Source organism: Buceros rhinoceros, unplaced genomic scaffold (genome assembly GCF_000710305.1).
Source record: "Buceros rhinoceros silvestris isolate BGI_N320 unplaced genomic scaffold, ASM71030v1 scaffold1071, whole genome shotgun sequence".
NCBI classification, from domain to species: Eukaryota; Metazoa; Chordata; class Aves; order Bucerotiformes; family Bucerotidae; genus Buceros; species Buceros rhinoceros.
Genome location: NW_010393523.1, coordinates 109,593 through 122,472, shown reverse-complemented (window position 1 = coordinate 122,472; position 12,880 = coordinate 109,593). Strand labels below are relative to the sequence as shown.

The 12,880-nt window shown below is 44.6% G+C and overlaps 1 protein-coding gene across 1 annotated transcript in view; it reads right to left on the bottom strand.

Annotated features, from left to right (window-relative positions):
- LOC104501112 (receptor-type tyrosine-protein phosphatase T) overlaps positions 1-12,880 on the bottom strand; it is a 148,590-nt gene that overhangs the window by 34,401 nt on the left and 101,309 nt on the right. Inside the window, exons 11-13 of the mRNA XM_010144867.1 lie at positions 12,281-12,358; positions 12,045-12,080; positions 2,699-2,886 (exon numbers count right to left, since the gene is read on the bottom strand). Coding sequence (XP_010143169.1) covers positions 2,699-2,886; positions 12,045-12,080; positions 12,281-12,358 — 302 coding nt within the window. The remainder of the gene's footprint in view (positions 1-2,698; positions 2,887-12,044; positions 12,081-12,280; positions 12,359-12,880) is intronic.

Here is a 12,880-nt window from a genome sequence, read left to right as displayed (position 1 = left end):
TCCAAGAAGCTGAAGACTCTCAGTATAAAAATGTTTGAGGAAGGAGCCACAAAATCCAGAACAACTAAACAGCCTCAGTAATGCAGCAGGAGGATGCACTTTAGTGACATCCTAAATCATCACGGAAAACAAGTTTGGATACTCAAGCTCATTATCTCCACAGCCAGTAACTGCTGCTCGCAGTAAGTCTGTGGGACCGGTCCCACAGCTCACCACAAATCAGGGCTGGTAGGTCCTGAAAAAGGAAGAGGTGACATTCCAACGTGTCCCGTTTAAATGGTTCTGGCTACATCTAATCCCAAACAGCGCGCTCTACACCCAGCGCTCTCTACACCTAGTGCCAGGGGTCTGTTCTTCGCTTGTGGGCCACACACTTTGATGTTAAACAGGAGCAGCAAAGACCCAAGTCACACTTTGGCCTCGGGGGCAGCAGGTGGACCCAAAATAACACACGCAGCAAGTGCTGACAGATTTCCACCTTCCCACGCACAGTGTCACCCACTTCACCCCAGCGGTGACACCTCTTACACAACCCCAGCCTGCTTCTCAGCTCAGCGTGGAGTTACGTGCAGGGTGCAAGCACCAGAGACAGATCTCTGGATGCGCTGGGCAAAACACGCTGCCTGTGCTGTAACGGTCTGCAAGTGAAGGTACACCTTAAACAAACACCGGATGCAATTTCCAGGTGGCTCAGTGGGGATGAGAATGTACAGAGATAAGAGATTGTCATGCGTGACTGATACACTCCGTTCAAAGTGATTTTTCATGAGAGTAAAATTATTTGATAACATGTCACTAAACAGGCTGTAATTTATGCTATCAATTTGCAAAGGAAGTAGAAAATCAGCTCCTTAGAAGAGAAAACATATTTGGAGGTGACACTGATATTAGTGTATGAAAACACATTTTAAAAGAGACATCAAATTCTTCTCGAAGGCTTTATCAACCATTCCGCAAAGCTGGTTGTGCAGCTTTGTGCTCCTCCGAGACACCACTCTGCACCAACTCAAACTTCCACCTTCCCGGAGTTACAACACTCCCTGACGTCCTCCCGGTCTGTGGCACTGCTGGTGGCGGCTGAAAGCTCTTTGGAGCTGAAGTGCTGCCTGCACCCCATGTTCTGAAAACCACATTCCGCCACTGAACATCACTGCGACGTCGGGCAGTTCCCTCTGACTGACGGGTGTAACAGTGCACGTGATTGGAGAGCTCGCGGCATTCTCCGGGCGGTTTCTTGTAAAGAAAGGAATGATGCCAATCTATGTAATGTCATCGTCGTTCTGTACGTATGTAGACAGCACTTTCTGGGGAAGGCAGAACTTGGGGAGCTGGAAGTTGCATTGACATTTTTCATGCTAATGTGCTATTTTGATAATTACCAATGCTGGTGCCAGAAAATTACATATATGCCAGCACCTGTTTTCTTCTCAATATTGAGAACTAGATCTTAGGGCATCTGTAACAGAGCTCGATGTGGTTTTGGGTAGTATTCATGGAAATGGAGGCCAAGGAGGGGCTAAATAAATCTCCAAGGAGAATTATTACCCTTTATCAATATTCGACAGAGCTCTTTATATTGATAGTTTAATTAGCATGCTGGATTGTGGGGCATGAATGACTAGACCTGGTTAACACACAATTACCAGAAACATTTGTTATGACAGTCTTTGATGCTGTCTGATTAAAAAAATGCTCCTTGGTGACAACCAGGAAAAGATTGCCTCCCAACTGCAGCAAAATCCAGCACCGGTGATACAACCCCCCTGGACTCTTACTTGTGGGGTGGAAGAGTGAGCTGTTTTCATAAAGTAACTTATTTTTCACAGCTGTTCTGTTATTTTTAAGTAGTTTTAGCACCATTATGCATATTAATTGCTTATTGCCTTCCCACAAGCTTACTACGTTCATTATAATTGCCGCTTGCTAGATGTAAAGTCTCACATATGTTTGATGTTATTTCCCTCTTCTGTTCGCTCTGCTCTAAATGTATATATTCTCCTCCAGCTCCTCCCCAATGCCATGTTTCTTCTTGTCATTTGGCTTACATCCCCGGTCACCGCAGCTTGCGGGGCAGAGGTGGGGGCGAGGAGGGCTGCCTTCTCTTTGCTTCTCCTCACATGGAGTTGGAAGAGTTCATCAGTTGAACATGTTCCGAGGCAGAGGTTTGAGCACACTGGAAAACTCCGCCTTCATTCAAGCTACACAACGTTCCTGCCTTTGCACTTCACCATTCTGCATTCAGGTCATTACGCTGTGATTTAATTTAATCAATTTTCAGAGAGTACTTGGAGCTCCTCAAAGTCTCAAGCAAAACCCCTGCTTTTTTCTTAAAGCTTGGCTTGCACTATGGTCAACAAAAGCACATCAATAAGTAAGGGACTACAGGACTCCAAGCCCTTCACTGAGGTCAGCACCTGCTAAGTATTTACGGTCCTGTCTTTATGGGAGAGAGGGCACATGCTAACAGATGAGCACAATGTCCTTATCTTACTGCTGGAGTAAACACCTTCCCTTGGGAAGATTGCTGCACTGTAAATTCCTGCCCTCGTAAACAGAAATAAGATGGAGAAGGGAAAAGACTAAGGGGGTAAGTGAATTAAGGAAAAGAAGGTCTTAAAAACAGTTATCCTCCCCTCCCAAGCATCTACCCTCCAGTGTAGCTTCTCTACTCATTCAGGGTAGCAAAGGATCCTCTCACCTCATACTCCTCTTTAAATCCATAGCCCTGTCCTCGCTTCATCTGGGTGATGTGCTGCAGCAGGTCGGCCACTCGGATGGCTGGCTGGAACTGCCCCCGGGGGTAGGACATTTCCACCGGCTCGCAGCTCCGGTACGGGTGGGTCTGGATAGTCAGGGTTGGCTGGGTCATCTCTCCATGGCTACTGTCTGTTTTAAAGACAGGGAGGCAAAACAAGCTTTCACCTCTCTGGTATTTCCATTCTCATTCTTACTCCGTTTGTTTAATTGTTTCTCCACTGCCCCATAGGTTGGCACAGGCAAAAGAAAATAAAGAGATTAGAGGGAACACACACTTGCCTACAGCTGCCTGGAAAGACTAAATCACACTTGAATATTTTTTTGCATCAAGAAGACAAACCCAAGGAGACAGGAACAGAGTAAAGAGCCAAGCAGGCTAACGGGGGCACAGCACATGGAGTGAAACAGCACGCTGGGTAAGGACGAGCTCTGCAGAACGACTCCAATTGAATTACATACCTGTCTTCACAGACCTGCAAAGAACGTGACTGGAAGATACATACAGATGAGCAAGACGTTCAAGCGGGATTTGAGGTGAACAGCATGAGATAACTGAAAGGGGCCCAAGTTAATAGCAAACAAATTATTAGCATTTCAAGTCATTCACACAGGATGTTAGAGGCAAATTAAATTGCTCTGCTAGTTCAGGCCGAAAATTTATATGTCAATTACAAAGGTGTAACATTATCAGAAAGAATAAACCAGCGTAAAAATGTATCTTGCATGCAGAAACTTAAATTTCAGATACACAAACTTAGCATAAAAAGTTTCTTTTTGAAAGAAATGGATTAAACAGAAAAAGTCTCCATCACTACACAGATGGAATTGGAACTTTCTGTACTCTCAGAAAAACTCTATACACAAACCAAAATACTCCTGGTGAACCAATAGAAAAGAACTTATATAACCAAACAATTCACAGTGACAATATTTATATCTGACAACAGAAACACAGATTAAATGAAAAATTCAGTTGTTTATCTCCCAGAGCTGACCAAATTGAAATAGCTGGCCAATAAACCATTGGTTTTGCTACGATTACAGGCATCTGAGATGCCTCGCACATACAGGTCTTAACATCATGCATCATGCCTTTCTGGTATTAGCCCAAACCAACCTACTGGCCAAAAGAAAACACCTCTCCCTCAGGCTGTGCACAAAACCCCCTCAAGACTGCACATACACAGCTGCTTTCTCACAGAAAGCTTCCTGACAAAGAGCCTGAACTCGTCAGCAACCCTACAGCCAGGTTTTGTTGAAGGGCTAAAGAATAAATAAATCAAACTGCAATTTCAGGGTGATTTTTGAGAGGCAGAAACACGGCCACAATGCTATTGTAGCCATCGCTAGCCCTGAGAAATCGCTGTGGAGTTTCCATCAGCAGCACTCAGGATCTCCACCGTGCCCTTCACTGGAAGGGCGGGCAGGACCAGACCGAGGAGGGCGTCTGACTGTTCTCCCGGCAGCTGACCAACCAACAACAGGACAACCAACACTTCAGCTGCTCTGCTGCTGCATTAGGGGGAAGATATCAGGACAGGCACGTGCTCTGTCCTGGAGCTGCAGGGCTCCGAGCAGGAGAAAGGAATGCCAGCAGTGGACACCGCTGCAGGGCAAGCTGAGCACCAGCATGAGCTAGATAACTCTGGCGGTAGAATTATCAGAGATGCTGAACACATCATGCTTCTTCTGAAACAAATTAGCACAAAGTGATCATCTGCTCTGAAGATTAGGCTCCCGCACGTAAGGATTTCAGAACCCCAGTTTCTCGTAAACACAGCCTCACTCCCCGGACACTCGGAGATTTACAGAGCTATGGCTCTAGCGAAGCAACCCGCACACACAAAATGTGAATAAATTTGGGATTTAAGGAAGAGGAACATCCAAAGCATTTGTATAATCATCCCTGATGCTCCGACTAATGACAGTGTGAGAACTCTGAACAGAGGGAATTTCAAGGCTTATTAATTCCCTTAGTTGGATTCCCTTTCCCAGTGCATCTTCCCTCCCCTATTCCCTATTAACCTCCTGTAATGGAGAGGAAAAGATTTTTATTGCAGGCCATTTCCAACTGACGTACTATGCTTAATTTTCCATCATTAGGTTTAATACAAACCCAATTTCACAATTGGCTTCTCTGAGGAACCTGCAAGTAATGCCGCACTTTTATCAGCCCCAATTAAAAAACATTATGAAATCCCTATTCAAGAGGGAGCCTTAAAACTAATGTGCGGTTCTGGTGCTAACACAGGCAGGGCACACGCAGAGCACAGGCTACTTGTAAAACGCAGCTCCGATCAGTCAGCTCCTTCGCAGGCAATTATTACTTTCTCTCTTCATCAGATCCCTTAGTGCTGGTATACTTGGCTCTCTTCTCCGAGAGAAGAATCACAGGGAGAGGTGACAGCCAGGAAAGTGGTGCCCTCCCCTCTCAAGGACAACTTCTCTCCAAGTAGGCACCCGTGTTGAGAACCTGGAACTAGCAGAAGCTGCTCAGCAGCAAAGAGGGACCTGACTCTGGCCTTTGAATTTGAGTGACACCTGTGCTGCTGGTCCCTCTGGTCAGACGGGTACCAAATGGTACAAAGCATCACTGACTGCAGCAGGTCTGTGGCATCACACCCTTTGCGTGCCTCTCACCCAGCCAAGCGTTTCTTCTTATAAGTGTCATGCAGCCTGGGTCATCCTACTCTCAGCCTTACAATACGCAGAGCTGAGACCAGGCAGAAGGTCATCTCCTCTGGACATCAGTGACAGACACATCCTGAACAGCCTCTGAGCTACCTGAAAGAAAACCCAAGCCCGATACATGCACCAGCTCAGTTCTTCCCTGTCAGTTATTCCCACCAGCATTTTATCTGGGCCGAAGAAAGAGTAGAAGGTCTTTATGGAGATAAACTCCGTAGGAGGCCACCCTAGCGTTCATATGTTCTGCTTATAAAACATGATGCAAGAAACATCTCTGTCTAATGACGTCATGAGCCTGAACCCAAGCATGGTTAACGAGGCACTCACGTGAGGCATGACACCTTCCCTCAATTTATGCTGTTCACAGTGATCTTGTGAACAACTCACAGTGCAGGTAAGGAGGGGAGGTAGCAGCAAACTGACCCCTCACTAGGACAATGAACCACAAGTCTTTGGAGGGCTTGCAGATGGGCTTAGCTTTTCCTGCAGGTTGCAGCTCTAAACCACATCTCATTCCTTTTGGCACCCTTATTACTGGAAAAGGCAACACAAATACCGGCCCCTCGGCAAAGTCAGGCTGCTGCTGTAATTGCTGCACTACAGGCCAGTCACGGCAATCTTCCACAGCTCCTCCTCTCTGTCCCCTCCTCACAAACGTGCCCCTGTTCCCTTGGAAATAAAGATGAGTTTGTAGGACAAATTGGCCAAGACTTTCACTGGAGTTTTAGCAGTGCCTCTGAGGCCTGAGTGCCTTCTGTGAGTTTTCAGTGAGAATAGCAAATCAAGAAAACAAGACTTTTTTTTTTTTTTTGAAAGATGCTGGAAATAATTCAGTCTAATACTCAGAAATGACTAAACATACCGAATCGTGCATCAGGTTTTTTTGAATGATATTTCATATGCACATCTTATTTCTAGTCATCTGTCCTGGTTTTGCTGATGGGAACACATATCACCACGCTGCATCGCACACCAAAGATGGAATACAGTGCCAAGAAATAATCCAAATTAAAACATTTCAAGAGACGGAGATTCTATTCTGACCCCAAAAGTTGTGGCAACAGTTAATTACCTTTGCTGTCTAAACACTTCTTAATTGCAATTTGATTTTGCTTAGCTTCAACTTGCAGGCACTGCATCTTATTATACCTTCTGTTAGATTAAAGAGCCCTCTGAGCATTTCAAATCCTGACCCGTGCAGGCACAGATCAAATCACTTCTTCAGTTCCTCTTTGATAAAGTAAATCAATCGAGAGCTGCTGAAGCCTCGTTAGGGCAGGCTGTTCAGGGCTCCGGTTCCTTCCTGGAACCATTTCCGATTTTCCACAGTTCTTTTTGTGCAGCTGAAAATAAAGCAGGCATTCTGCATGTTGCTGGAAATGTGCTGTTCGTAAGAGGATCGTTTGTAATATTAAGAGCCGCAATAGCAAAAGACGTTGTTGGTTGTTAACCCTTTTTAGTGCCACACTCTTCCTTCACCCTATGAAGATGTCTGTTGCCAACGCAGATATTTTGATTTCTGAAAGCTGGCATCTTCCTTATCGGCCTCGCAGTTCATGGAATACGCTGCAATTTGGTGTAAGAGATTAAAGCAGTGATTCACTGCCTCTTGCACAACCCACCTCACTGGGAAACTCTGGAGGCATCTCAGCTTATCTGTTTAGGGTGTAACTGCAGATAATCAAATTTAACAATGTTGACTCTACTTTTAATATTCACAAACTCTCCCTGCTTATGAAATGCTGCTTCTGTGACTCTCTCCTTTGCTGGAGAAATAATCATGAGCTTGTTGAAGTAAACTCTGAGGTCTTACTCTGTCAAGAGAAACATAACGGAGTCCAGTGTGCAGAGAAAGCTGAAGCAGAGGCCAGATGCTCACTGGCATCCCTCCCCGTTCGATGAGTAACCCTGAGGGTAAGATATTATTGTTTGCCTGCTGCTGCAGCACCTTGTAGCATATACTTTTGTTGCTACCCAGAAAAGTAAAATAAATACATCTCCCTCCACAGAAAAACTGATAAGCTCCTCCAGAGATGTCACAGAAAAGATGAAGAGCAGCTGAGAAATTAGATTCCCAGCCTGGAAGTGGCTCTGTATGATCAGGACCCTGTCCAGTGTCCCAGTAAGGCTGGTGGCACGGGACCTGCTCATCCAGAGCAGCTCTGGGGATTGAAGCTTTGGATCCTTTTATAGGCGTTATCTTGTTTCATACACATAGTTCTGTTAGCTGGAGAGACGGATACCTGGACACAGAGCATGAAGCTGCCTTCTGACCACGAAACTAACCTACGCCTCAAACACCGAAAGCAATGCTGCACCCATGTGTCACCTTGTATACAAAGTTTCTTTCCAAACTTTTGCTTTAATATCCATGAAGTCCTTTTGTGTCTGAAATGACAGGCCTATCATCTCTGTTTATATTTTTATTCTCTTAGCCTTGGCAAGTGGTAACACGATAAGACATCCTTTGCACAAAATAAATTATATTTTGAGTGGTGTTTGTGATGGATTTAATTACACACATATCCAGTCTCTCTACACAAGAGTAAGGGTTGTCAATTATTTGACATCTTCCAAGGATGACTACAGCATGGCTAATGTCTCTTCCCCTTTCACGAGGGATATGGTGCAAGCTGGTAAAATTAATTTGCTCTTTTGTGTGCATCAAGGCTCTATTCTGTGATAAATATCCAGCTATAATACGCTATATACAACTCAAACAGTGGTACAGCAAACCACAGTCAAAACATCGTTTGTCTAATGATACCAACTGAGCTATAAAAAGGCGTCGTCTTTAACAAAAAGGCTGCTGACACCAGGTTTGACAGAGCACAGAGCATGCATCTTCCATTTCAAAGGCTATGAAGAAGCCACACATGCATTAAAAAAAAGTTAAAAGCTAGAGAAAGTATTTTTTTCTTGATTCTAAAGATATTTTTAAGAATCATTTGGTAAACACCTTACACAGGTATATTCTAATCTCAGAAAAACTACTGCATACATTTTCTTCATCAGTTTGCATAGAAGGAAATCTCCTTAAAGACGTAAAGAAGGTGCTTTTGTGAGCTGGGCTAAGACTTGGGACTACAGGCGTAACTGTGCAGCCCTTCAAACGCGTGGCCCTCACCTCTCCGTCTCCTTGGTGAAAACGGGCTGTCAGACTGATCGGCCTTACAGAGCCATTCATTAGCTACAGCTGAAAAACTGCTGGCAGCTTCACCAGAGCAGGCAAAATGAGCAGCCACCTAAGACTGGAAGAGAGTTTCCCAAGCCACCTGATCACCTGCAGGCAGAAAGTGTAAGTGAAGTTTAGCTCAAATAAGAGCCTACAAGGTCATGTGCCTCCACCGCTCACTCTGCTGCAGGCCAGCACGAGCACCGTGAGCTGATGTGAAAGCTTCTCCCACAGCGCCTGCAGGCTGACATGGCCTGGGAGGCTACAGATACAACTGAACAGATCATACCCCTGATGTTCGAGCTTCTACTGGATAAAAACAACTTGTCCCACAATTTAGAAAGGCAATAATGGTGACACTTGCTGAAGGAGCAGTATCGGCTTCTTACCATCTTTTTAGTTCTTCAGACATTGGTTGCAGTTATAGGCGCACAGCAGACTGGGTGGGCGTGGGCAAAAGCCCATCCGAGCTACAGAAGAGTGAAACTCGGGGCAGATTTCTGTCTTTCTAAGCACAACCCAGTTTTGTGCGAGACTTCAGGACAGCGAGCTTTCTCTGCTTGTTCCGCCCATCTGCAAGGAACTGCAGCCCTCATCCTCTCTGGAGGACAGCAACTCTTCTTGTTAGGATCCTCTTGAGCAGTGAAAATGAGAACAGGGGTGAATGTCCTTAAGCACTGCCGGGAAATGTTAATGGGCGCAAGGGATGGACATGCTGGGTCCCCTGAAGAGACTGCCCTGATAATGTCTGCTGAACATCTTTGACAGCTACTGGCTATGCACATTTTCTCCAAAAATGACCTCTGAGGTTGTACTACCTTCTCATCAGGCCTTAAGGTACTGGTCCCACAGGGACCATATGGAAATTTTAAAATCTACCTCCTTCATTTCCTAGCGAAAATATTCACTTCTCTAATGAAGATGGTTGTCCAAAACATTTAAGTCCAGAGCTGTCTACAACTGGAAGAGAAAATTATAGAGATAAAAACATGTATTACATAAAAAAGCATTAATCAAGGCAAACCCCAAATCCCCTATATCTCACTACTAACAAATCATGTCACAGCCAAGCCTAGGAGTCACCTGCTATTGCAGATACAGAACATTTATCAGCAGAAGACGTAACAGATGGGAACAAATCGCACTGAGCTGCAGGTAGTGCCCAAAGACGGATATTGGTAGTGTGATGACTGATGCCCTTCTTAAAATCTCCTTATCCTTCTCAGAAGCGAACATAAATAAATATCAAAAATTAAACTTATTTTGCTCATACAGCTACATCCAGCATCTGGTGAATCTGTCCAAGAAGCCACAATGCCAAGGCTTTAATTCATCCTCAAGTCACAAGAAACAAATCTCTTCAACGTCAAGGGCTGCTTCAAAGCGCCTGTGGCTGTGAAATTCAGATGGAACTGGGGGGTGACCAGTCTGTGTAAACCATGGCTTAAAAGTGCTCCGCACTTAACTTCCCGTGAGTAAAACGGGGATGTTACTCCGTACTCAGCTATAGTGGCGAGTAGATGTTAAGTTTGAAGGAGTTTTGAATACAGAAGCACAAAACCGGTTTAATTCCTTTTTCACCTCTTCCCTCCCTAAAATTGGAGATTTTAGAGAGCTTTTTGGCTTTTGCCTTCCCATGAGAAGTACAGAACGAATCTGTGCTCCTTGAGCTTCAGATTCTGAAGTGCGCAGCTCACATGTAATTCCCACTGTGAGGACACGGCGGGGAACACAGCTCCCTCAAACTAGGGTCCGTGTTCCACAGATGCTGAGTACCAGACTGAGAGCAGTTTGACATCTGCCAGCGAACTGCAGGCCTGGGCCCTGCTTCTGAAGTACAGCCAAAAGATAAATATACCTTTAGATGTTTCTGTTGACATCATGGAGACTCTGGGAAATGAGAACAAACCTTCCGGAGAAAGGTCTCCTTTCCTTCCCACCTTGTTAAAGGAGGGCTCGCTCACCACCAGCAGCATTTGGAGAGAGCAGGATGGACCGGTGCATTGTGGCAGTCCCTCCGAGCCCCTGTGCCCTGCTGTTAGCCAAGACACTTAAGCGATCGGTTGTAATTTCTTCCCAGTCTAACCGTGGGCCTTCAGCATGCTCAGAGTAATGTTTAAAGCAGCCATGGCAGGTTACTGGGTCTGGAAGTGAACATTTACTGTAGATAATCCAAAATGACAGGTCTGATAAATACCACCGGTTAGATTGTGATCAACCACTCATCATCTTTCTGACTCATAGCGGAGGAATTGCCTTCTTCAAATTCCACGCGCAGGCGGCATCCTCCAGGGAGAGCCTGAAGTCCTAAGGTGTTATTACTCACTTTCAAGTAATATTCAGTAAGTTTCTGGATAACTTCTTTCACCAGCTAACAGTTTCTGCCAATTTTGCAACCTCTGTTGACTTACTGTAAAAACATACTGTTTTTAAAAATCCAAAAGTGAAGAGCGGCGCACTTTATTCATTATCTGAACGAGAAAAGTTAATTTTCAGAGATGCTGAACACTGACGCCTCCCTCTAAAGTTACTGGCAGCCACAGAACATCCTCTGCCTCTCAGAACCTGCTGTTTTGTTACCCTCTCAAATCTGAACCGGACTGCTTGAATATTTAGTATTTAACTCTCATCATACAAAGGACGAGGCGGGGCCACTTGTCCAAACCCAGCTTCTAATTTCTCCAAATAACCTTTACACTTGCAAGTGAGTCCAAAACCACAGGCTCCCACCTGATGTGGACATGCAAATCCTCACCCATGCTGACGTAGCTGTGCCTCACCCACAGGACAAGGAGTGATGGGTTTAAACTAAAAGAGGGCAGATTTAGACTAGAGAGAAGGAAGAAATTCTTTACAACCAAGGTGGTGGAACACTGGCCCAGGTTTCCCAGAGAGGTGGGAGAAGCCCCATCCCTGGAAACATTCCAGGTCAGGTTGGACCTTGGGGCTCTGAGCAACCTGCTCTAGTTGCAGATGTCCCTGCTCGCTGCAGGGGGTTGGACTGGATGAGCTTTAAAGGTTCCTTCCAATCCTTTCCATGGTCCTTTCCATGATTCTATGCCAGCTGCACAGGCACAACCCCCTACGTGAGCTAAAACTAAGCCGAAAGTAAGGTGGGGTGTGAGAATTTGGCCCAGGTGGTCAAATCCCATTCACAAAAGAAACAACAAACACTTGACAGAACTCCTAGGCCTTAATTTTTTAACTGTTCTTTCATTTAAAAAGATTAAAATATCAATTAACAGCAATAATAAAGCATGAGTAAAACAAAAATCTTTCCAATTGACACAACACATAACCACAGAATTAATTATGATTATGGAGCCCAGACACTTAACAGTGCTCTCTCATCGAGGTATTTTCAAGACACAACGAGTGTGTTTGCCCTCCAGTGAAGCGCAATACACCATACCTGTCTTCTTACCTAACAACGTGGTCGACGGAACAGTGTCTGATGATACTTTGAGATGGAATTCCGTTCACCCACACGACACGGATCAATGGAAATCAACAGAAGATCAACAGGAAAAAAAGTTACAGAAAATGAAAACAAGGTTAGCTGTATCTCACACTCGAGAAGGTTCAGTCTATAGGTCATATTGGGAAACGTACAAAAGCAAAGAAAATTTTAGAAAGGAAAGAAAAGTCTGGCACTAGTACCTGAGTAGTAGGAATTCAACAAAGATTTGCTCTGAAGGGTTTTGCTTTGGACAGAAAATGAACAAGGAGAGGGTGATGCTAGGTAGGAAAGACATAAGGAAAAGACTTTAGACATATTTAAGAGAGAGAAAGAGAACAGGGAGAATGTTCCTCAAAGAACACAGTAATATGGGATATATAAGGCTTATCAAAATGAATTGTATTTTTCATCTCGACATGCATATTACATTTATTACATTGTCATCATGATGGATTTTCTTTAATATAAGCACTCTGGACCCCAAATATAGTATTATAGTTACTGTAAATCAATGTGTTCCTACACAGGCCAGTATTCTAGATAACCTTTTTTTAACCAAAGGAACAAAACTTGTGGTTTTGTCTCTAGGAGAAAGTTCATTAAAAATGACCCCCAAAATACAGAGAATCAAATGCAGCATTAACAGTAAAATAAGCCTGTTCAAACACCATGTACACCAGTACCACCAGGATACACAGGTCGGGCAGCAACAATACGAGATAACAAGGGATAACTTGTTCTTCAACCCAGGACTGTTCACAGCAAATCCCACAGCCCCTTCCCCCGTGAGCTGGGTTCTT